General features: G+C 48.6%; 1 protein-coding gene across 7 annotated transcripts in view; it reads left to right on the forward strand.

Annotated features, from left to right (window-relative positions):
• Positions 1-26,032, forward strand: part of PTPRT (protein tyrosine phosphatase receptor type T) — a gene marked incomplete at its 5' end in the record, with an annotated part of 804,541 nt that overhangs the window by 667,875 nt on the left and 110,634 nt on the right. For 5 of the 7 annotated variants that reach the window (XM_081150334.1, XM_081150335.1, XM_081150338.1 and 2 more), the window contains 2 exons: positions 5,070-5,205; positions 12,210-12,239. In XM_081150334.1, the coding sequence (XP_081006460.1) occupies positions 5,070-5,205; positions 12,210-12,239 (166 nt within the window). The remainder of the gene's footprint in view (positions 1-5,069; positions 5,206-12,209; positions 12,240-26,032) is intronic. The other 2 variants (XM_081150337.1, XM_081150340.1) reach the window with 1 other exon arrangement.

Consider the following 26,032-nt stretch of genomic DNA (forward strand, 5'->3'; position numbering starts at 1 on the left):
GCAGGCTGAGTTCACAGGATTGTTTTTGAGGATTACGTCACACAGGCGACTCAAGAGGAGCCTGGAAGCTACTCCAGTTGGATAAATCTACCACCTGGAACCTCGTTGCCAGTTCTTATTTACTCAGACTGTTCTCAGGCTGGCTCCCAGTGGGGTGCAGAGATGAAGGGGATACATTCATATGCCTCCCCTTCTCTCAGTTCTTAGACTCCCAGTTCCTGCTTAGTAGACAAAAGTCACCCAGGGCCAGGGCCAGAGCCTTTTTGGGTCTGAAGACTGGTGCTAAGTTTGACTCTCATGAAAAGGTTTCCAGTTCTGCCTCTCTGAAGAGTTCCCTTGGATTCCAGGCAGTGGGTGAGATGGCTGGCCTGTGCGGACTCAGTGCCGGCATTGCCTCAACCACAGCTCTGCCAGGACAGCTCGTCGTAGCGATAGGGGATGTGTCCTGCACACAGAATCCCAGCTCTGGAACTCACTAGTGAGACGGATGCCAGGGACAAGTCACTCACCCTTTGTGAACATTTCTAATCTGTATAAAAGGGAAAATAAAACTAGCTCCTTCTGCGTCGAGTTTTATGAAGATCAAATGACTTATTGCTTAGCACATTGCTCGGCACCCAATAGGGGATCAGCACACTTAAGCTAAATTTTTAAAAAGTCATGATTGAGCTTCTGTTTGGTGAGGAGCCCAGCACCTGCCTGAGAGCCGCTCACATTGCCAGGAGCCCCATCATTAGCCAGCCTCACATGCTTCCCTAAGTCCTATCACAGGTTCTCGTCTGCTCGTGGAGCACTTGTGACGTGAGCCCTGCGGACACGTTCCTGACTGCAACCCGACCAGGACAGGCTCATCCTCTGTCTCTATCCCTCTCGTTTTCCTCTCAGCTATAGGAGCCACCTGTGCATCCTGCCTGGCCTTTGATCCAAGAGTCTTTTCCTCTGTACTGTGTCCCCTTTGAACACAGCACACTTCCCTTATGAACAGAAGCACAAATCCCCAGACACCAGAGCAAGTGCCCTTGAAAGGATTGAAAGGATGCTGAAGTGGAAGTTGAATTTGCCATGTCCCCGGGAACGTTCACGTTCCTGTATCTGTAGGCCAGGTGGACCAGCCAAGCATGGCTCCTCATAGTAACTTTGCTGTGTAGAGTGGGATGTCAGCTCTGATGCCTGATGGCTGAACTCATTGAATTTGTCTAAACTACTGGGCTGTGGCCTTTGAGATGGCCTCTCTGAATGTTTTGGATGTTCCTCTGTGACCCTCAAGTATGTCCCTTTGCTGGTTCATGATCACCACTGAAGGTGGAACACCTTAGAATTTTGGGGGGAAAGGTTTTCACATACTCGTCCAAGATCCCCACTTACCTCTGGGCACAAGGCTTGAGTCTATCCCAGGAGCTGTGTTTGACACCGCTGATTTCTCCTTCCTTCTTGAAACACACTCTTCTCTTGGCTCTAGGACACAATACTCTCCTGGTTACTTCTCTTACCTGTCTCGCTTCTTCTCGGTCTCCTATGCAGGCTCATCTTCCTCGACCCCCTCACTAAATACCACAGGCCTTCAAGTCTCAACCTAAGTCTGCTCTCCTTTCAGTCTTTACTCTCCCCTGGGTGACTTCATCAACCCCCAGCTTCAAGTGCCACTATGTGTGTTCACACATTTTTACCTCCAACTCTTTAGAGCTTCTACTTTTCTAGAGTATCTCTCAAGCTCAGATTACCCTAAACACACACATTTTCCCTCTAGAGCTACCCTTTTTCAGGTGTTTCCTGAACTCATAAACAGCAAGCGCCACCAACCACTTTGTTATGAAAACCAAAGGCTTGTGATGCTCCTCGACAGTTCTCTCTCCTTTATTCCCGAATCTAGTCCATCAACAGGCTTTATTTATGTCTATTTCAGGTAATTATCTCTCTGTTGCATCTTCCCATCCACACTGCCGTTACCTGAGCCCAGCAACTGTCATCTCCCCCGCCCCCCGACGTGCCTGCAGAATTCGTCTCTCCAATCTACTCTGGCTTCACAGTGAAAGCTGCAGCGATGTGTTGGAAATAAAAATCCCACCACATCATTGCCCCATGATAGCACTCAAGTGGCTTTCTATGTTTCTTGGGGTAAAGAACAAAAACTCTCATTGTGGCCTATCATGTCCTGTGCTGCCCCCTCCAGCTTCTCTCTCGCCCTCATTACACTATATTTCTTTCATTTCTTGAATGCGCCAGGCTCCTTGCCCCATCACACAGCCTGTCCCGTGCTGTTTCTTCTGTGGCTCCCATGTGACCCTCTCACTGTCTCTTCCTCCAGTTATAGCCTGTCTGCCCTGGGAGCTCACCCACTGGCCACTTCCTCCCGGAGATGATTCATTTCCCCATTATACGCTTCCCAAGTGTCATGCGCCTCTCAGTTCTGATCCTTAATAGGGTCAAAAGCTTACTATTATTGATTCTTGGTTCATTAATCCTATTTCCTGAACCCCACCAACACTCACTGTAGGCTCTTTGAGGGCAGGAACTGTGCCTGTTTTGCTCACCACTGGATCACCAAATGCCTGTCATATAGAGGGTGCTTGTGATTACTTATTAAAGGAATGAAGTGTGAATCTCATTAGACCAAGCTAATAACAGTGTTTCTGGGGAGTTAGGATCCTCTCCAGGGCTCCTTTGCCTTTGAACCCCCAGTCTCTGAAACTGGATCTCTAAGCAGACACTAAGTCAAGTTCAGCTATGCCAATGAGTGAATGCTCCTGAGCCAACACTTCCTTCCAATCCAAATACAAGGACTCTGACACTCTTAAGGAAACTGATCTGAGGTACGCAGCCTCCTTTGTGCTTGGTCATGTCATATGTCTCAGGGACTAGATATAGTTTAGGAATCTTGTCTCCAAACTGGGAAGGAGGAGCTGCATGGGGGCTCCTGGGAACCAGGCCCCACTCTGGAAAGTGAGCCCAGCCCTGCCAGAGGCGGTCAGCTAGCTCCACCAGGAACTCTCTGGCTCTAGATAAATGGAGCCGGCACAGGTGATATTGGGATTTCATGCTCCGGCTTTCTCTTTAGCGAGTGATGGGAACAGGAGAAAATCCCTCAGCCATAAGTCCTTCCATAAAGAGGATCTCTGACCCCACTGACAGGATAGTTTGGCCCACAGCCATGGGTGCTCAGTAGCAAGTTAATGAAGGAAGCGAATAACTGTGGTTCCCTTGCCTTTATGTCATTCGATGGTCATCCGCTAACCAACAATGACAAGGGAGGAGGCCTGGGCTGGACACTGGCATTAGAGAGATGACTAGGACACACTCCCTATTCTTGAAGACTGGCTGTTTTCACTAGGGAGGCTTGGCTGAGTCAACCCGGCTTGTCTAAGTTACAGGGAGTCTGGGGACGGTGCTCCGATAGAGCACACACCGGACACTTAAGCAGAAAGAGGGGTGCATCATGGTGCTGGAGGGCTGTTCTTAACCATCGGGGAGTCTGGGGACCAGAGTCATAGCTCATGGGCATCAATGTCCCTTCAACTCAGCTGAGTTCTATGAACACATGGCTGCAGAAAGGAGAAACTCAGTTTGGTTCCATGAGAACAAATGTGTGTAGGCAGCGATGTCATCCCTTCAGCTAAACACTGAACAGTGAAAACATTAAGGGAACACCGCTTATGAGCCAGGCTCTGGGCTAACATGAGGAAGCAAAGATAGAGGAGGCATCACCTTGCCCCTCAGGAGCTTGCAGGCCACTGGAGGAGACAGTTGGGGGAACAAATAACTAATAATATCAGGACATGGAGGTATATGCAAAGTGTTACCGAGTTACCAGAGCAGAGAGGGAGGAGAGGAACTCTCCCAGGGGCACAGGCGACCAAAGATGTTGTTGCTGATGAGGGATGAGCTGGTGCTGACATAGCAGAAAAGTAGGGGTGTTCAGGAAGAGGATTCTCTGCATTTAGGCAGCTTCACACAGCCCTGGCCCCAGGGAAGCTGAAGAGCGGCAGGAGGGACTCACTCAGGGCGCTGGACCAGCAGCGCTCTCCAGCAGTGTCCACACGGGGGTCCGGAGGGAGGACTTGCCTCTGATCCCTGGTCCGTTGCATGAAGAGGTCAAGCTTAGGCACTTTCTGTCTGCTTGCTTTTTCTATGGTGTTAGCAAAATCATTGTTTGGGGGCAGGGGATTGAGGGACCAGGGGACCTGAAAGTGGAATGCGAGGTTTCTGACGAGGCCTAGACTTCGTGTCAGAAAACCTGTGGAATCCTGGCTCTGACCTTTATCAGCCGTGTGACCTTCAGCAAGTCCCCTTGGTTTCCTCTCTACAAAATGGGAAAATCATTTCTACTTTTGGGAGTGTTTGTGAGGACTCACCAAGGTGGATCCGTGAAATGGCCCAGCACGAGGCAGAGGGTATCGTAAGTGCTCAGCCCCCTGCCTTCCTCTGCCTGGACCTGAGCCAGCGAGTTAGCATCCGGCAGAGTGTGTAACATCAGCGTTAAATTTAAAAAATGGACTTAGTCGCATGTAAGTGTTCTTTGAACCCAAGGCAATTCCCTTTTAAAACACTAAATTTCTGCCCCCTCCACCCGTTTTCTTTAAATAAGTCATAAAACAAAAACTTTGTGTTTATCTTTGTAAATCCGGCGGCCTACTTGTGTTGCCTTACCATAGAGCTGTTGTTTTCACCGTTTGCCTGAAGGGATGAAGTAGGGTTTGGAACAGCGTCATGAACCCGAGATCCGAGCCGTAATTCCGTGGCCCGATCCCAGAGATAAGCAGTACGAGCGATAAGCCCCTCCTCTGAGGACGTGGACAGTGGGGGTGCCCCAGCACAGTGAAGGTGTAACCTTAGGGCACTCAGTCTCTCCGAGGCTCCCTTTTTACATCTGCAGAAAGCAGGATATAGTGATAACCCCAGCTTCAGAGGGGACTGGCCCTCAGAAGGATTGCACGGGACGGTGTGTGTAACGCCCTCAGCACAGTGCCTGGCACATAGTCAGCCCTCAATAACTGTGGTCCGTTGTGGTTGCCATCATTGCATAACCACGTGCGTGAGCCTTTCCAACATCTTTCTCCTTCCCTCCCCCCAAGGTGCCTCCGCCCAGAATTCTAACACCGTGGAGCCGGAGAAGCAGGCGGACAGCACCGTGAAGATGGCCGGGGGGGTCGCCGGCCTCCTCATGTTCATCATCCTCCTCTTGGGCGTGATGCTCACCATCAAAAGGAGGTGAGTCTGGCTGCCCCGCCGGCGATGCCCACTGCAGGTGGCCCAGCCCTGCCACGTGGCCGGGTCACTGCTCTGGGGGACACTTTCGAGCGGGGGCCTACGGCTGGATTGCTGAGGTCCTGAAATACTTGGGCCAGTGGTGGTTCATTTTGTTGGTGACTGAGGGCAATGGGCTGCCTTCAGGGGAGCGCCCCGAGATGGTCCGTTTCTCATGGGGTAGTGCACCCTGTGCGTCGGCCACCTCGACATGCCGTGGGGGCCTTTATATCATGGAATGAGTCTTCTCTGACTTAACTGCTTGCTCTGTTGTGGTTGGTCATGTCATCAAGATAACTGGGGATCCCCAGGGACACCAATGAGCCCAGAAATACAGATGCAGAAAAGTACCGCTTCTCCTTCTCATCTTTTTTCACCCCCATCTCCTCTGGCCGAGCAATGACGGGGTAAAGCCTCCAGAGGGAGAACAGTCTCAAGGGAGAGCTCCTTCCTCCTCTGTGTCCCGCAGAACCTTCCCAGCCGGACTGGTGCTGCTTGGCACCGCTCAACAGCGTGTCTCCCCGGGCACCTCTGGTCAACCGGCACAGTTTTCTCCTGTTGTGTGTGTTCCCTTGAGACTGTTGCTCGTGAAAACAGGGTACAGATCCTTCGGCATCCCCGAGATTCGCACTCGCCACCTTCTGTTTATCAGATATGCACAGGCTTGAGGGTGAGGCAGGGGCCCTGCAGAGGGGAAGGAAATGTCCCCAGGGAAGCCGGTCAGCCTCAGCAGTGCGCCCCTGCAGTGCACTCGCTCCCTAGACGCGCCCCCCTCCGCCTCTGCTTCGCCCCTGGGCGGCTGCCAGGTTCCCCGCCACCCGCTCGCCTCCGTGTCTCCTCAGTTTCTCCACCGGGGTCCCAGCCTTGGCCTCCATCTTCCCACTCCCCCAACACGCCAGAGCGGGCAAAGCCTTTACCTGCATTGTAAGAATATGCGCTGCCGTGTGCCCTGCCCCCAATTTAAAGAGACTTTTCCATTATTAAAGAAACTGCTCAACACCTCAGCCCGAAGCTCTAGGTTTGGTCTCACGGAGTTCGGGGCAAGCCCAATAGCAAGGGCCAGGGACTTGTTTCCATCTGTAGAATAAAAAGTGCTCCTGAAACTTGTTTCCCGCAGAGACGAAGGGACAGAATGTCCCAAAGATAGCACCCAGCTTCTACTTAAGGGGTGATGTGAATATATAAATGCAGAAAGTTAAACAAAAATAATAATTTCCCATTTTCAGCCACCAGTGAGTCAGAAATACTGTGGCTCCCACATACACGCAGCCAGCCTTCTCTCAGCCATTTTGGCACCAGAGTGTCCCTGTGTCTCTGATGGCCCTGTTCTGAATCAGTCAGTGTCTGCTACGGCCAGGACATCTTACTGGTAGGACCTTGTCCTTTCCTGACGTCTTTTGTGTGACAGGACCGCTCTCTCCCTCAGGCTCCAAAGCAGAAGGACTGAAGAGTTAAAGTTCTCACCCAGCTGCTGATTTTGTGGTTGGAGAGGTTGCAGGGGGAGGCACTGTGTTAATATTGGGGAGCAAGAGTCCCCAGAGGGTTAAGGACAGCACCGCATTGTCACATTATTACCTTCATCCCTAAAACGTGGCCATATCGAATGTCTCCGTGACCAGTCAGCGGCTATTCGATGAGGTCGAACATGAGGTCTGACCTGGGGGGGAGTAAGCACATTGCACATAAGATTGCCGTGTTTCTTAGAATCGCAGGCCCATTGGAGGCAGAGGTGAGTCTGGGATTGTCTACCTGGAAGAGTAGCCAGCTTAAGAGAACCGCATTTCTATTGATAGACCTGCAGTGTTCTTTGCTACCAACTTGTAAGTCAGCTATGCTCTTCTGATTTTGCTCTTTCTAAAGCCTGGCTTCACCCACATCACTGTCGCCTGTGAGCCTGTGAAGAAATTTCACTTCCTCCCCAGCAGCTATTTCTGAAAGCGTGACTTCTGGGAGGGAGGAGAGGCCTTCCTGCTTCCTGGGTGGGAGCAAGTGTAAAGGGGGTCCCTTGTGTGGTTCTAGCCTCTTCTGCGTAGCTCCATCTCTCACCTGTGTCACGTCACCCATCAGACCCAACCCACAGGTGTCGCATGATCACCATTTCTCCCCAGGAGGCAAATCGCAGGTGTGGTGGCCCTCGGCAGAGGTTGGGAGTTTACCAATCAGCATTTACATATGCAGTGTCTTTTAGGGAAAATATAACATTTTGCTGAACTAGTTGATCATAATGTACAGATGGGTATAGGGGAAGGAAAAGGGGAGAGAGAAGAAAAGAGGAGAGGAGGGAAAAAAGGTAAAGGGGGAGAAATTAAGCCAAGGCCTGCACTCTTTCCACTGACATACAATGTCTTCTCCTGTCTAGAGATGCCCAAAGGCCAGTGAAGGGCTTGGGGGGCTCCTTTACCTTTTACGGGGAAAACTTCATTGGTCGATTGAGCCTGTCACTAACTTACTGATGGCCAGAACACTGACCTAAGGGAAGTATTATTAAGGTAAAGAAACCCCCAAACAATAAGCAGATCAGCACAACTCAGGATCCTGTATCCGCATCTCTTCAGTCCCATCGTGGTCCACAGGTAGTTCCTGGATCCAGGAGCTCTCAGAAGTCCAACACCTGGCGCAGCCCCTTTCCTGGCTTCGTCGGGGTCTTCTCCCCAATCTTCATGGCCATGGGCATGGTGCTCCCTGTTTTCTCTGCTCCTCGTGGGTCCAGCTGGTTCAGAGTCTTCGAAGTTGTGGCCAAATGTTTCCAGGACACATAAGATGTCCCTAGCTTCTTTCCCTGAAGTGTTCATCTTCATTGGCCTTAGGGCTTCTTTGTCACTCTCCAAAGAGAGTTTTTCTCTTGCTGTGAGGTGTTTTCTTTTGTGATACTGAACTAGAAATCAGGCAGAGAATGGGTTAGAGGTACAGGGGATGAAGGGAAGGACTTAATGAAAGAAGCTAATTCAGTTTGCTTTCAAAGTGTAAGGTAGAAAGAGAGAGGAGAGAGGGTTTTTTGTCCCTGTTGCTTGGTTGTTTTGTAATGGGTGGAGGGGGCCGTGAGAAATGAAAGGGTGCTGAAAGGGATATGAGAGGGTGGGCAGTTCAAACAGCGTTCCCTTATAGTTTGCAAAAGATGCAAGTCAAAGTTCCGAATTCTTTTTGTATACGTTTGGCTACTTGGACCAGGCTTCTTTTAAAGTAGGACCCTATAGAGTCAGGACTGCGTGGAGACACACAGGAGTATCTCCGTTTAGATGAGTGTGTGTGCTTATGGGATCAATGGATAGGTGGATGGATAAATTGTTTAGTGAGTAGATAAATGGATGGTTGGATGGAGGGATGGAGGGATGGATGGGTTTATGTGCTAGATGAATTGGTAGATGGTCAACTGGATAGTTAAATAGACAATTTAGTCCTGTTTAAATAGTATGGAACAGAAAAGGGAAAATGTGTCTCAAGTCAGTCTTGCAAGCCAGTTGAAAAGAAGAGTTTGTAGTATGTTATTTATTAAGTTTGGGGTTTGTTTTTTCTAAGCACAGCTGTCTTCTTGCTCAGGATTTTTGGTCTCCGGCAATCTGTTATTCACAATATCACTGTATCCTTGTAAATTTAGACCTTCAGTAAATCTTCTTCGAGCCTTACAGTAAACACACATGTCTACTATGTTTGATCACAGAATAAAAAGCTATCATCCCTGCCCTGGAAGACTTTGCCATTTAATTGGGAGAAGGCACTCAATTAATAAAAGCCTGTCAGTCATTGTCATTCTGGAGTTGCCTTGAAGTGTGGTCAGGATAGCACTGGCTTTTGGAAGCAAACAGGAAACAGGATAACTCGGAAAAGCTGCTCGGGAGTGGTGGTTGAAGGTTAAGGAAGCATGTTGGCATGGGGATGTGGCCCGGGCAGAGGCAAATCCTGAAGGTTGGCAGCATAAAAGCCAGAGGGTCCAGAATGTTGAGGGGCTGCTGACAGTGATGAAATCCTGGCTCAGGAGGGAGGCTTTGCAACTGGTCCAAAAATACACAAACCTTAGACCTAGTGAAGGGTGACCTCTTAGAGCCTGAGATCCCTCAAATAAAAATGAGACTAACACTCCATGGGGTTGTAGGTAGTATTAAAGCAGATATATATGTAACGTCACAATGCCTGACTCACACATCTGATTTCTTCTTTCTCAAAGGTGGTGCAGGCCAGTGGTCAAGAACATGAGCTTTAGAGCCATGTTCCTATCCAGTCCAGTTACTGAGTGATCTTAGGCAAGATATTTAACCTTCTTTGCCTCAGTTTCCTCATCTGTGAAGTGGGGGTGATAATAATACTTATCTTTCTGGGTGGTTGTGAGGAATACGTAAGTTAATGCATGGTAACAGCCAAGAACAATGCCTGACTATGTAGCCATGCCACATAAGTATTTGTCCTTATTTTATTACTATTTTAATATTCCTAAAGAGGTGAACACTTTGCTCTTGGTCACGAGATTGAGAAGCAGCAAACCTTATGTTTGTGGATGAGGTGGGGGCATAAATTCCTCCTTATTGAGCCCTACTATGTTTCAGAGTTTAGATTAATATCATCTATTACTTTAGATTAATATAATTTACTTATAATACTTCACATAACATATATAATTTGAATATAACCTAATGTTAATGTCCATGATGACTCTTGGGGAATAGGTAATTGTTACCCACAACTTTGAGATGAAGAAACTGCGACTCAGAGATACTAACTTGCTCAAGGCCATCAGTTGGCAAGTGGTGGCACTAGGATGCTAAGGCATATTATATTTCCACTCCTCAGCACTGTTTAAGCTGGTAGTTATCCATGCTATTCGTCTGTACATGGATCAGGAAACAGAGGTCCAGGAGAAAGAATCAGCTTACTCAAGATGTCACAGCAAGCAAGTGAAAGAGCTGGGATCTGAACCCTGATCTCTCGATGCTCAGCCCAGTGTTCTTGACAATATGGAGAACACAGGGGTCTGTAAGTCTTCCTTAAATGGATCCTGAGTTTTCTGCCCTTGAAGAATCACATTTCCAGGCCCTGGACCACAGAACCATCAATGAAGGAGAGGAATGGTCTTATAGTGCAGCCTATATGGTTGGTGAAGGGGATCTGATGACAGGCATGGACTCTTCCAATTCCCATCCATCGCAGTTGGGAATTCTTCACCCCTTTCGTCATCACCCAGGGCCACTCTTCATTTGGACCCAGATATTGACTCTTTTATGAGTGACCTGATCTTGCTTCACTAGTTCATTTTCCCCAGCTCAGCCTCCCAAGGTCATTTTCCTTCTGAAGCTACAAAGTTGGATGCTCTTGAAGTGAGAGAAAGCCTAGGAGCGGCCCTGCCGTGGGAGCTTCGGCCGGTTCATACTTGAGAGGGGGAAATATGAGGCCCTGAGGACATGGTCCCACTTTGCAGATAGAAAGACTGTATCTTCCTGTGCCAAACAAACTGGATAATGTTTGCAATTAACCAAGTAACTCAGGAGGGAAGGAAACTGTTCTCTCCCATTCAGATGGCTATTAGGGAACCTGAATTAGTCAACAATTTTTCTCAGTCTACAAGTGTATCAGTTATTGTCAGTGTAACTAAGTCTGTAAAAAAACATGTTACTTACTTTTCTACAAAATATGAAGTTATAACAAAAGAAATATTCTGGACTTATTTGAGCTGTCTATTGTTCAGAAGCCAAGAGCTAGAAAGAGATTGAAGGCAGAAAGAGATTGTAGGCAGAGATTTTTTTCAAGCTTTCTTTTGGAGAATGGAATTCTTAGTCATGTGAATTTTTTAATGAAACTACAATTTAAAAAAATAGTTAGAAATGAAGCATCTCTGCAGGTAGTGGGGGACCAGCAGCCCCACCTGCTCAGTGTCCCCCTTCCCCATTACAGTGAGACTGTTCTGCAGAACCCCTGGGTTCCTGGAAACACAGTTTGGAAATCACTGATCTAGTTCAACTCATCTGAGTTAATAAAGAAATAGAGAAATGATGGCACAGAGAGTTTATTCAAGTGCAGTCTCTTCAGACTAAAGACTGGAATTCCTCTCTGTTCTTGCAGTGCTTTCATGAAGTTTGAATTTTGCTCTGGTTATCTGCTGATTTGTAACAAACTACTCCCTGAAATGTACAGGCTTAAAAAGAAGCTGACGGCTGGCTGGAGATCTCTTTGTCTTCATGCATTCTTAGGGTCTCTCCATGTGGTGTCTCCACATGATCTCCCCAGCATGACAACCTCAGAACACTTGGACTTCTTACATGGAGACTCAGGGTTCAAAGCGAGAGTTGCAAAGACCCGGACAGAGCTGCAAGGTTTCTTCTTGACCTGTTCTAGAAAGTCCCAAAATGTAACTCCTGTGACATTCAAATGGTCAGATGGGGCCAGCCCTGATTCAGTGTGGGGGGTTGGGGGTGCACTACGCATAGGCATGAGCGTTGGGAAGCATTGATCATTGGGAGGCATCTTGGATGCTGGCTACACGATTTCCTTGTTCCTGGCATGACCTTACTAAATAGAGACTGATGTGATTTGACCTGAAGCAGAGGACATAGAAGTCATTATGGTTTTCCTCAGCTCTTAGGAGCACTGTCATATGGAAGAGTGGTAGACTAGTTCCAGAAGGCCACAGATATCTGACTGAAGACTAAAAAGTTATAATTAATGAAGCTAGTTTTAGTTGACCCTAAGAAAGAAACTTCCCAACTAAAACAGCCAACATGAGATGTGGCTTTCTCTGAATGAGTAGTGAGTTTCTCCATCACAGGAAAGGTCTCTCTCATTTTTTCTACCACTGAACATATCTGATTCTCAGCAAAGATGACTAGTAGAGAAACGTGCATCTCCTGGAGCTTAGGGATGCTGAAATACTATGTGCATTTCTAAGAATCAAGATTTTATATAAATCTAATTCTTGTTTATTTGTCTTTTCTTTTTCCCCCTTTTTGGACATTTCCTTCATCTGACTGCCCATCAATATATAGAAGAAATGCTTATTCCTACTCCTATTACTTGTAAGTATTGACCCGGGGTTAACTTTGCTTCATGCCCTGTAAGGGAACCTGTAGCATGTGTTTCCTGCACCAACCAAGTGTTCTGTTGGTTTCTCATACTCACTTCTGTCTAAGTTATCTGTAGCCCCAGTTGTTATTTTGCGTAGATGTTTCCCATTTGAAATGCACTGTCATTGTTCGTGTCCAATATGTTTCTGCCATCTTGGGTTTTTCCCCTCTATCTTTGGAGATGTGAAGGGCTGTTTCTCTGTTGTCAGTGTAATTTTCTAGTTAGAAATCTCCAAATTCCAGCAAGAGCTCAACCTAATCCTCCTGTAAGACTTGCACACATAAGGCAGAATCACAGTTCTCAGCAACTTCAGAGTCCATTTGTGTCTACTTGGGGGCTTAAAGGTTAGAAAGAAATTCCTCGACTGTCTCCACTATTTCAGGAAGCCTGCAGAGAATCATGACTTTATCTAGAAGCAGCTTCGCAGGCGACATCCAGGGTCTTTGCTTTGGGCTGGAAGTATCTCAGTTTGGTTTTAGCCTTAGTTATCTCATGCTGTAATGCATTTTGTTGGCTGATTGCCTGTCCATTTTTTTTTATTGCATTTTCTAAATAAAGATGATGATTTTTCTCATTATTAAACCAGACATTTTCAAAGCATGAGCATAAAGGAGAAAAACTCCATAAATAGGCTCTTGGTCATGTAAAATTAGAAAACCACAGAAATGGTCTCATATTCCTAATATGCATTGTCCGTACCTTAAAACTGAGGTCCAGAGAGGTATGTGAGATCACACATTCAGTTATCAAAAGCACCGGATGAAAATGCAGAACGCCTGGCTCCTGGGAAAGTACATTGTCCTTCATTCCGCGTCGCCCTCTGCCCCGGGAAGCCCGCCTTGTGAGCGAGCCCCCGTCTGTGAGTGACCGTCTGCCGAGGCCTTCCCAGGAGAAGGTGGGGCTAGCAAGAGCCTCCATCCCCTCTGCTCCGTTCTTAGGTCCGCTGGCCAATGGGCCCAGGCAACGAGCAGATGAGATCCTGATACCCTCCCCTTGTGCTGTGTAGAAATCCATGGAGCCCTACCCGCAACACCAGAGGCACCAGGGAACGTGCTTCATTTGTTCATTCATCCATCTGGCAAACAGGCATTGAACATGCACATTACAGTCCCGACACTGTGGTTGGAGAGGTGGCCAGGACTTTGAATGTCACCCCAACAGTGCTCAAGCCCCCCCGAGAGACCAGCATGAGATCAAATACTCGGAACGTCGCCTGAGAGGTGTCCATATGTACTGTGGTGTCAGAGCCCTTAGTTGGGTGACACATTTTTTAATGGGGCAGGGGGATAGTTGTCAGTGTTTTTAGAGACAGATGTACCCAATAGTGAAGAAATAAGGATTCTGAGCAGAGGGAACGGCACCTGCAAAGGTATGGGGTGTGAAACAAGACGTAACACGAAAGCGGCCCGTAAACAATGTGTAAATGAATGAGCCCGGATTTATTCCAATAAAGCTTATGTTTTAAAATCAGCCAGTGGGCCAGATTTGTGCCGAGGGCCCTAGTCTGCCTGCCTCTGCCCTAGACTTTTGGGATCCAGGGAAGATGGAGTTGAAGGCTGATCCTGTCTCCCGGCGGTCTGCTGTGAGCCCCCTGGTGCCCCCCTGCAGACTCGGAGGAGGGTGCAGCCTGGCCAGCCTCGGCCGGGTGGAAGTTGGGGAGAACCCCCTGCGGGCGGCTACCCCAGGCCGGGCCCATCACCGCTTACAAGCCCTTCGAGATACGTGCTGCTGTGCTGAGGGTGTTTAGACATTAGGACTGGGGTTTGAAGACTTGTCTACCTCCCACAGCCAGAAGTGACAGGGCTTGGGTTTGAACCCAGGATCATATGCCCCCAAGTCACACTCATTCTTTACAATAGCCCCTGATCTTCAGGGGACGGAGGGACTGCTGCCTGGACTGTGTGCTGGGAGAGCCCTTGGCCAGGCTGCGGGACAGCCAGGATTCACGTGCAAGCCTGGCTGCCTGTAGGGCTTCAGTTTTGTGCTTGGACATCAGCACCTTGCTAGGGACAAGAAGGTGATGGCCACAGTGACTTTCCGGCATTTTCGTGAGGGGTGATGAGAGTGTGTATGTAGTGTGGCCAACACAAAGGCGCTATTTTATCAACAGCAGCTAATGCTCCTCCCATTCGGAGCTGGCAGGAACGTGGGTCTAGAATCCTCCTTGCCTTTCTATAGCAAGCAGACCAACGCTTCAGCGTCTGCTTTTTAAAAGGATATTAAGCGTTGACGTGTGTTCACAGGTTAATTTACCTCGAGGTGTGTGATGGGCGCAGTAATTGTTTCAAACAGAGACATTTTAGTGTAGTAGTTCTTTTAAAAGCGCTAAAATGTTTTCCAACCGTTCCTGGCGGAGAGAGAGCACTTAACCATCTCGCTTAGCCTTGGACAGATGCCTCGGGCAAGTGCCCAGAGGCGGAAAACAACGATCTGGGCTGGTGGCTGTGTGCAGGCGCTCTGGAGCGCTGGGGCTTTCCCATATTCTTCCTGTCTCTCCCCATTTCCACGCATTCGAATCTAACATCTATTCTTCAAGGGCCAGATCAAACCCTGGCTCCTACAGGAAGTCTCCCTGATTCTCTCCACTCGCGAGAATGGCCTTTTCTCCATATTCTTGCTGCAGTTAGTTTGTTCTCATGGGTGGGGGCAAATGTGTCTTAAGAATGTTCTTTGTTCATTGGGGTGCTCCCCATGGTGCCCCTAACATGCACAGTGAACTCCTAGTAAGCGTATATGGGTGAATGAAAGAAAAGATGAAATTAAAAGATAAAACAGCTCTAGTCACTAGGGAGATGATCTGTCCTTGAAGAGAAAACATATAGCAACCATTTTTAGATAAGTCAAGACCTTGCGCCTTCCTTGCTTCGGTGGCTTTCAGGAAACCTTTGCCCATGTTCAGCACCTGTGACCTGGACGAGCCACTCAGTTTTTCTTGAGTCTCAGTTTCCTAATATGTAAAGTGGAAACTTAAAAATGCATAGCTCAAAGAGATCTTGCAAGGATTCAATGGGGTAATGTTTGGAAAAGTCTAGCACATAGTAGGTCCTCAACTAAAGTGCGAAACTGCCTCCCTTTTCTCAAATGCACAGAGCTTTGCACATCATAGCCTGTCGCAAGTAAAGTATCATTGCCTCAATGCATTTAAAGAGGAATTTAAATGATTACATCAAGAGATACTCAAAAAGCATTTTATGTAATTCATCAGTCACTTCAGATAAAGATGAAGAAAAAATAGTAATAAAAGGAAACCATTTAGAAATGATAAGTATCAGTTACCAAAAGCTAACAGCAAACATGATGACAGGTGAAAATCTAAAGCATTGCCAGGAAGGCGAGGCCGGGAAGCCTGTCACACGACCGCCGCCCAGCCAAGGGGAAGCCCTAGGTGAGAATTGATTCCGGGGCCCACCCATGAGTGGGTAGCCTGGGGCCCTGCATTCTAACCCACACCTCAGGTTGTTCTTTTGCATGCTGCCTCTGAGAGCAGCTTCTCTCCTGACACCCTCACGTCACCCTGACACAGCTGTCCCTCCTGGGCGTTGCCTTGCACCGGCCGGGCCCTCCTTCTGGCACACCATTCCACCTTCTGTGCCTGGAAAATTCCAGTGCCTTTAAAAAGGGGAAATGCTGTTCTCCTAGCTGGGTGGCCATCCCCAGCTCCCACAGATTATATCCCTAGCCCCGGGCTCACATTTTGGTTGTGGCCTTCGCCTTTCACCATCCGCCCTGTGACTCATTCACTCAGGAACCATCCTCGGGTCCTACCGTCCATGGTGTGTGTGACATCTGTCCCCTCGACGAGGACTGTGTGTTGCTCATTTCCATTTCCCAATGACTAGCTTGGTGCCCAGGACAGATCAGGCATCGTAAGAATGTTTTGTTTACATGAACGAATATACACACAGATGGGTGTACTTGTTGGGTTATTGCTCCCCCCCCCCCGTTTTGTTTTATCCCCATGGAGCTGTATTATTCCATTCTCTAGAAGTTTGTTTGTATCCATTTTTATTTATTTTGGCCTGGGGTGATGGCGCGGCTTCCAGATCACCTATTTTATAACTTTATATTGGTTTTAGTTTCACAGTGTACTCACATGTCACAATTATAAATGTATAAAATTAATGAAAACCACTGCAACAACACAGATATGCATGCACCGGGTACCTCATGTGGACAGGTAGATTTGGGGAGGGGTGTGGCGGAACGGGCGCTTTACCGTTCACTCTGTTGAATGAGCGTCTAAACACATCCATCATGAGTACCAAACAGAGCAAATCTACAAGTCAGACCTGTCGCCTTAATCAAGGGGAACACAAATGAGTGTTTCCCCTCCAAAGGTGGCGAAAGATGTTTATACCTCAGTTTTAAGTTTATACTTTCAGTTCTAGTACCAGCCAGGTCTTAAGGATGTCGTGTGGCTTAGAAAGGTCCGTCTGTGATTCTAAATGCTTCTGTTCTGTAAACGCATCGAACTTTGTCAATAAGGTGTAGAAGAGAGTGGGTGGGGTGGGGATTCTCTGTTGACAGAGAGGGGTGACCTGTGGAGGGCGCTGTAATGTGCTGCTATTCAGCGCCCCAAGAATGAAGGTCCCTCCCCCAGGGGCCAGAATTACTGCTGAAGCCAGGTCTTGGCTAACAGCCCCCTTCTGGACTACTTGCCCTTCAGTGCCTCCCCCAAGGTCATCCATGTGATTGGTCAACACAGGGGTGTAAAAATCGCCCCGGCTTTAGAATTTTCCATGGGGTTGGCTCAAGTCATCACTGCGAACGCATCACCATTCAGCTCCCCCTCTGCCCACTCTTTTCCCTCCCCTTCCCTCCTTCCCCTCCCCCATATCCCCTTCCCTTCCCTTCCACAGATGTTGACCCCTGAAGCTCCTCCTAATTCATCCCTCGTGTGTCGACCTTCGTCTCAGCGTCCCATTCTCAAGGAACACACCTGTGACTCCCTCTGGTTTCTCTTCAGTTTGCCTCTGGAGGCAGGTGGTGTTGAGCATGTGGTGTGCCCCTCCCCGAACATGCTCGCTTCATTGCCTGCGGATATTTTGTGTACCAACTAATTGGAGTCACCACTTTGTTGTCCACTGATGATAAATAAGCTCTAAAAAGTCCACTCTTGGGCAATCATTCACTCATAGGCATTTGTTTCTCTCCTGTGCCTGTGCTGGGCACAAGGGCTGTGCCCATCTTCACACGGCTCCGGCCTGGGGGAGCTCACGGTGGATCACAGAGGGGACTGTAGTAAGAACCGGGTTTCCAAGCGCCCAGCCCCAGGGCCCCTTAGCAATGGGTCATCGGGGCAGGAATGGATTTAATTCTGAAAGCACTTGCCTGCAGCGAGCATCCGCAAGGTGGGAATGGCTCTGCAGCTGGGGCCGCGGCAAAGCGAGGACTCCGAGACACGCCGGAAAGCGCTAAGTGCTCAGCGTAGTGCTCCTAATGGAAGGGAGTGCTTCCGTTAAGCTCCGCGGCGAGGGCCGCCGCGATTACAGCTTGTTTGTACTCTGTGCTGCTTTGTCTCTTCCAAAATGATTTCCACCTATTACCTGGTTGTCTGGTTGCGCTTGGAGGTACTTAGCAAGATATTATTACATAGATGACTGTGCCACTGGGAAAGAGCCTGGGCATTCCGGACCCGCGGTTTTAGCTAAGTCGCTTAACTCCATCTCCGTGTCAGCTTCCCGTATGTAAAATGGGGTAATAACACTGCATTTCAGAAGGGCTGCGAGGTTTCAATGGCACCTCTCTTCATTCATGAGCATTGACTGAGCAATTTCTTTGGGCTACACACCAAGCTGGGTGTTAAGTATTTAGGGAGGAATATTCCTCTCTCAAGGAGCTCACGGCTGAAAAGGCAGCTTGGACATGTTAACAAAGAGTTACAAAGTAATGTTATAAATGCATGCAGGAGGAACAGTGGCAACTTAACAGAGGGAGGCAGTCACTGATTCCGTGCTGAGGAAAGATCCGATGGGCTAAAGGTCCTGATAGGGGGCCTGGTATGGGCCAGATGCAAGATGTTTCCCTAAAGAAATGACATATTCACCCCCTTTGCTTTCTGGGGTCACTGTCTTAAAAGACACAGACACATACACACACACACACACACGCTTCCAAGAGAAGAAGAGGGTCTGAATCCCGTGTTTACTGCCTAACAGCTATGACTCCTAAGCTCGCTGAGTTTCCATTTCCCATCTGTAAACGGGAATGATGGTGCTCAATTCATGGGGCTATCATAAGGAATTAAATAATATAATGCAGGTGCCAGGAGAATTGTTGTCATTCCTTAAATGGTAGAGCTGAGCTAGGACAGCACAGCGGCTGGTGTGTCGGGGGGAGGCAGAGCGATGGAGGCCGTGACCGCCCAGCTGAGTGGCGGGAAGAATCTGCCAAATAGAATGAGGCAGGACAACTGAGACAGTGCTTCTTAAACTTCACAGACTTCCTTCTCTGAGCAATCGGGTAGGATTCATCCTCCTGGCATCCATCCCTGCTGATATCAACAAGAGGGACCAACGAGAGTTGATGAATGATTCTGGCCAGAACCACAGGGTAGGCAGTGTCGTTTTCACACAGGAAGACTTTGTGGACCAACAGGTAGCAGGTGGTGGCTGAAGGCGGAGAGGGCTGCCGTGGTTATTTCTAAATGTCGGGGGTAGGGGACAGGCTTGTCTTTTGCCGTGTGGCTGCCGAAACCTGACTTGGAAGAGGCATGACTCTCCGAATGCAGAAGGGGCCACTGTGTTCTGACAGGCCCAGCGGGAATCAGGCCTCGTTCCTGGGAACGGAGCTCAGAGGAGTTGCCGTATGTCTGCAGAGGGCAAGCCAGGTAAAGAGGGGATCATGGCCGCAACCTATAAAGCAAGCCCGGAGGAGGCCTTGCATTGGTCTTAACTGAGGCCTAGACATGTTAAAGTTCCTCAAGTTATTCTAACCTGAAACCATGACTGAGAATCACCCATCCGGGAGAGTTTGAGAAGCCAGGGTCATGGCATATAGGCACCCGGAAGATTAGCTTGAGGTCTCAGCCTGGCCGTGTAACCCTCAGTGAAGAATTTGGCCTCGTGGCGTCATCAGATCAATACGGCTTTGGTCATGATGATGGAATCTGAGTGGGGAGGGCATAGTCCATGGAAGACAGAATGCTATTTGACGGCACCATTTCCTTCCTTTAAATATTGGAGTAGACAGTTCTTATGCTGTTCATAAATGCGGAGAGACCATTTAATGAATAGCGAAAGTGCCCCAGGCTCATTTTTAAATAGTATTTAATTTCTCATAACAATCTCTCCTCACGAAGGTGTTGGTGCCCTGTGAGGAGTGAAGACCCCTTGGCCGGGACCAGTCTCCTGAGAAATATCTGTTCATAAGTATTATCTTCATCAATGAACCTTCAAGGGGCCCAGTCCTTCTGTTTATGAAGCCTCCTGTTCAGCAGGATGAAAGAACACTGACTGGGCCTCTTCCCGGAGCCTTTTTCATCCCAATGGCTCTGAGCCACCTTGCAGAGAATTTCCTAAGAGGGTGGGAATTTGTGTATATTGCAACCACCCACGTTAAGTGGAAGAACTGAAAGATTAGTGTGGTCATTACCCTGTTTTTAATGGGAGACTTGACTTTTGTAAAGAGTGAAAATATGGTTTTATTAAGGTTATAAACCAAACTGAGCCTCGAGACTAAGGAAGGCTTGTTTTGTTTTGGAAAACAGCTTGGCGACAATGCGCTTTTTTTGGGAAACAGAGAAGAGCTAAGATAATCTGTGTTTTGCCTATTTTTTCTCTCTCGTGTCATTTATGATTTAGATGCCTACTGCCAAGGAGACAACTTCTGGTGAAAAAACTCTCAGCTCAAATGTGGTTGATAAGGGATTTTATACTATGCTTGTGTCTCTGCCTTTTCAGCAATACTATGGAAACTCGGGACCTAAGGGTTTTCCAGGAGCTCCGTGGCTGATTGGAAGTGTATGCATCCACTATCTTACCACGCAGGGTTCTGTCAGCCTTCTGGGTCGTGTGCAATTCGCTCAAGAAATTATACCTCAGCAATCTCACCTCCCACTCCTTAATGGTATTAAACTGTGCTTTTGCCTTGGCTCTGAATGACAAAGGAAACAATACTTAGTACCTAGAAGTAGCACTGTAGTAAAAAGAGCGTGGGCTACTGCATTTGGGTTGGAATCCTGGACTCAGCCATATCGGACATAGAGGAATAAACAACTTTTAAAAATGTAGCCGGGCGAATGGGACGTCTAACATGACAATAGGTGTCATTTTGGGGACAGTTAAGGTTTGGAGGCTCCCCCCCCGCCCTCTCTCTTTCAAAATAAATGTTCGGTGGCATTTTAGAATCAGCTTGTTGGTATCTGCAAGAAGGAAACCCTGCTGGGTTTTGACTGGGCTTGTGTTGAATCGGCAGATCAATTTGGTGAGAATCGATGGCTTGACATTGAGTCCTCGGGCCTGGGAACAGGGCTTGTCTCTTCGCTGGCCTGGGTCTGCTTTGATCTCATTCAGCATCCTCTTGTAGTTTTCTGCAGGCAGGTGCCATGCCTGTTTTGGTGGATTTATACCTGAATGTTTCATGCTATTGTAAAGGGTACTTTCCCCCCCACATTCTGATTGTTCATTGTTAATATATATAAATGACACTGATTATTGTATAGTTAAAAAATAAATAGGCATGGACCCCCCCCAAAAAAAAAAAATTAAGGCAAGAAAAGAGAGGTCTCAGATGGGGAAAAGTAGCTGTTGCATGAAAAATGGATTAGGTTAACCAACCTGGACCAGGGCCTCTGCAAAGTGCCCAGTAAGGGCCCAAAGTGTCAATCCCCTTCCGTCCTGCCCTCTTTTATTTTGCGGTGCTCTAGGTGCTCTAAGCCAGGCTCTAGTCCACGAGTGGAGGTTATGGAAATTAGAACTGTGCGATGCTTGAAGTGGGAAGACCTGGTTCCAGGCAGGCCGAGGTTTGGACCGTGGCTCTGCCACAGACTAGCTTCTCGAGCGTATCTCTCGCCCCTCTAGTCTTTCGTTTCCTGCACTGCAAAGTGGGGATGGTACATGATAAGGTTGAAACTTGACTACATCCCAGTGCCTGGCACCTAGCGAGTGCTCAGTGAACATCAGCTGTTCTTGTTGGTTATGCTGTTGTTAAGTTACAAGGAGAAAGATTCAAGGGCTGCACAAAGGAGGACTTTCTGACAACGCTTGTCTGACGGTAGAACAAGTTCAGTGTGAAGCAGCGAGCCTCCCCTCACGGCAGAATGGACCACCCCGTCTAGGCTGCCACAGGAGGGTCAGGTTCCCTAAGCGTTGCCCCTTGTGTTGAGGTAGGACTATGATTTCTTTCCACGGCATTAGAAGCAAGTGGCAGCCATCCCAGGTCTCCCCAGTCACCTGTCACCTAAGACGCTTGACCGACAGACACAAAGAGCGCGATGCGGCAGACAGAAACGGTGTCGGTGAACACACAGCCACAGACCCGGCGTGTCTTTTCACCAGCTGCGGTTTAGGATTGCACATTAAATTCAATTGCTTTCTTTAGGAAGCCGGTGTTGAGACCCGTCATCGCTAGCCCAGCGCCATCTATTCTAGCTTTCCCCAGGAGTGCAGACAGACCGCCGCCTTCCCAGTGTACGCTAATTAATTTATCTCATGCTTGTGATTTTACGGCGCTTAAGTGCTGGAGCATTTCTGTTTATTCTTCCCCCTGCAAAGCACCTCACGTTGCATAAAGACCATGAATCTCCATTGCAGACACCGTCTGTCTTGCGCTGGGGAACAGCCCACCAGCTGCCTGTTGTCTTGCCGGCACGGCCTCTTCCAGCCAAAGTAACACATCCATTAATTTATCCTTAATGACATTTTGACATTCCAATCAGTTCATCAGATGTTCCTCACGCACGACTTCTCCCGCACGGCAGGGCCAGGGTGCCAGGCCACTCTTGATGCATAATGCATGAGGCCAGTGCTCCGCTCAGTGCCCTCTGCAGACAGACACAGCTGCTGTTCACAGGCCCCGTGCTCCTAACAGCCCTGTGCCCCGGCGATCCACACGGATGCCCTCAGAGATGTTTTTCTGTGCTTCCAGCTTGCTGTGCTTGGGGGGAGCTGGTCAGTGCAAGGGGAGATGTCCTAGTTCAGAAACATACACGCAACGGTGTTATTTGGGGGTAAAGTAACAGTGTCTCAAACCCCCACCAAGTTCAAAGGATTTAAGGCAGCTTTAATTCCACTAATTCGGGTAGAAGGAGGACCTGGGGCAAACCTAGCATCTCGAATTTCATTACTGTGCACCCACTTAAAAATAATGATCGCAAAGACATTCTGATAACAATGGATATCAAAGAAAAAAGGAAAATTATCCTTAATACCTTCCATCTAACACATCAGCACAGATACTTTCTCGTAGTGGTAATCACAATGTGAACACAGTTTTATTTGCTAGTGGTTTTTTTTTTAACTTAATGTAATCCAGCTAGCATTTTTCCATGTCGTTACATAGTTTTCATTTTTAATGGCACTCCATCATTTTAATAGCTGCATAATATTCCATCCCAGGACACACCATAATTTACTGAACCAGTCCCCTCTTGTTAGACATTTATGGGGCTGTAAGTGATGGTTTGCTCTTCAGGAAAAGGAGCAGCCTGAGGGAGAGAGCTGCCAATTCCGCCCTGTAGTGAATTCAACATCCAGAGAGGTCAGGGCGTGTCCATGGTAAGTCAGTGAGCTATTTGGAGGCCCAAGGCTGGCACCCAATCTCCTGCCTCCTGGTCCTCCTTGACAAAACATAAGGACTCTGTACTCAGCATCAGGGTTCTCACACTTTAGCAAACATTAGAATTCCCTGGCGTGCTTGTTACTCACCTGGAGTTTCCGATTCAGCGGGTCAGGGTGGGGCCAGAGAAATCGCATTTCTAGTACGGTTCCCAGTGAAGCTGATGCTGCTGGCGCAGAGACCACACTTGGGGAACTACGGTTCTACATCAGTGGTGCTCAAGGCTGGTGGCACATTACGATCACCTGGAGAGCTTCTAAAACCCAGGTGCCAGGCTGCACCCCAGACCAGTTACATTAGCATCTCATCAGTAATTTTTAAAGCTCCCCCTATGACTTGTGCAGCCAAGGTTGAGAAACACTGCTTCAAAATACATCAAAGAATGTCTTTAGAGAACAGCCACTCTTCAGGGCATCCGCTTCAGAGGACTCGTATTTAATACATAATGAGGTCATTTAAATGAACATGCTGTTTCCTGTATTGAAAAGATTGTCATACCAGAGCGCGTTTATTGAGCGCTTACTATGTACCATGCACTGGGGGAAATGCTAGTCACTTACCGTTTGGTCTTCTCGGCCACCTTCAAGGGGAGCACTGCTGTGACCCGCTTCTTTAGGCAGGAGTCACTTGCAGGAGCTCACACAGCTAGTCTGAGATGGAGCCAGGTTTTGGTGCCAGTGTGTTAACTGCTGCACCACCCTGCCTCCTGACATAAAGAGAAAGCGACATGTTCTCCTTTAAACCCTGCCCACAGCCACACCCTCACTTACATATTGACTCCGATGTGGCGCAGCCCGGCGTGGCCTCAGGGATAGCAGTTCTGGGCGAGTGGGGTTCAGATTAATGAGGTCCCGCTGCACTCATAGGGACCAGAGCCATGAGCACCATGGACTGAACTTGTACTTGTGATGTCATCCCGCAAAGGGAGGCGGGGAAGGTTGGAACAGGCATCCTGAGCCAGCAGCAGGAAGCAGGGCTGGCTCCTGTGGCTTCCACCAACGTGCTGGGCGCCTCGGCTAAGCCCCGCCCCTGTCCGGGCCTCAGTTTCTTCTATCAAATGAGAGGATGGCTCAGCTCCCTTCCAGTCCTGAGGTGTGGCTTTAGAGATCCAGACATGTCCACACAGCAGCCTCCTGGCTTTGAGGAGTGTGGAGCCAGCTCTTAGCGGGAGGAGAGCCTCAGCTGTGTGCTTGCTTGTCCACCTCCTAAGGGCTGAGATGGCTCTCTGGGTTCCCATCTTTTGTTACCCTGGGAAGGTCTGTCCAGAGATGCAAATGGATGAGTCGGGGGAAGAGCCCTATGGGGGAGGGAAAGCCTGGCCCGTGTCTCCCCAGGAGACTTCACATCCAGGGAAGAACCGTTGGTGGAACCCCAAGACTCTTCCCCCAGTGGACTGGGGCCTCCTGTTCTCAGCCCAGAAGAGATTTGAGGGTTTTGCAGAATCCAGTTGCTGGAATCCCCGGCTTCCTCTTGTCCAGGTGGTTTCTCAGTCTCTACTTGACTCCTCCAAATGAGGGGGAGCTCGCTACTTCCAAAAGCTGAACAGGGGCCTGGGGCACACCTGGCATTTCGCATCATGGTCACTTGCTGCCTATCAGCCACTGGTACAAAACTAGGTGCTCATTAAACATTTTCCCAACCACTTAATGAGCAAAGAGGAAGAAACGAATAATGTTGATAAGGGCACAATGACTTCTGAGAATTGGGGACAGTTCTTAGTTGAGCCTCAAAAGGTGAGGAGAAGGTTGCCGCAGGAGAAAAACTGGGAAGGGCAATCCAGGCATTAGGCACTTCCAAGAGAGACACAGGCAGCTCTACTCTGCTAGGCATTTCTTCCTTTTGTAAAGCCAGTCTGATTTTAATTCTGCTCCCTGGGGCCACTCGGAGCCAGAACTCAGATGTGTGGAGAGTGCACTCCTGAATGTTCCCTCTCCATGAGAAACATACCTTTTTCAGCCACTGCTCCTCTCGTAGCATGATTTCAGAACCCTTCGCTGCCCCGCAGTCCCCTCCCTGAGCCATCCCACCTGCCACTGTTCCTTATAAATAAACACAGGACTCATGGGCCAGCAGCACAGGCACAGCCCTGCCACCTACCCTCGCTCAGCTAACAAGCCGAGGTCAGAGAGACCTCGGAGTGATCTGTCAGAAGAAAGAATGTCAAAAACTGTGGCCACATTGCACTGTCCCCACCTGTCAGGAGCAGTGAACTTCGGATTGCTACGGCTTAAAACATCCCTCAGCTCCAGCAGTGAGCCTGCAGAGGGGTGCACAGGCCTCCGCACGCTCTCTTTCTACCAGCGTTTGGTACCCCCTGCTGGTGAAACTGTGTGACCCAGCTGGCAAGGCTCAGAGCAAGGAGGGAAGGAAAATTCCAAGTGTGTGAAGTCACAAGTACCCGAATTTTGAAGGATCTGAGGATTCCATGTAAAATGTGACTATTTTATGAGGTTTTTGTTTGCCTTCTAGTCTATAGCTATGGCTCATCTGCAGGCTTTGAGGGGGAAAGTCTCCGACTCATCCCATTAATTCTTCGAGCATCCCAAGAGTTCTGTTGGCAACCCCAGGGAGGAAATGCTAAGTTGTTAGCCCCAAATATTCATAGGTATAGATTATTCCAGGTCACAGAATGATCGATTTCGTGCAGGTTTTTCTTCCTCTTTCCTCATATGTATCTTTTTTTAAGTGGTTGTAATTTGCACTCCGAGTAGGATGACAATCTTTCTACACTTCACATTGTAGAGTTTTAAACATAAATTTGGGCAACAAATTTGTTGAGCACCAGTTATGGTGCCAGACACTCAGCAAGAACCTGGAGTAGGTGCAAGAAGTCAAAAGCCCTTCATTCAAGAGGTTCTTGTCCTGGTGGGCGGGAGAGTTGAATCACTGCCTTCAGACTAGTCAAGTGCTCAGCTGACATGGCAACAAGGCCTCCCTTGACCTCCTGCCAGGACGCACACCAGCTGTT

The sequence above is a fragment of the Miniopterus schreibersii genome, assembly GCF_964146895.1.
Source record: "Miniopterus schreibersii genome assembly, chromosome: 10".
Lineage (NCBI taxonomy): Eukaryota > Metazoa > Chordata > Mammalia > Chiroptera > Miniopteridae > Miniopterus > Miniopterus schreibersii.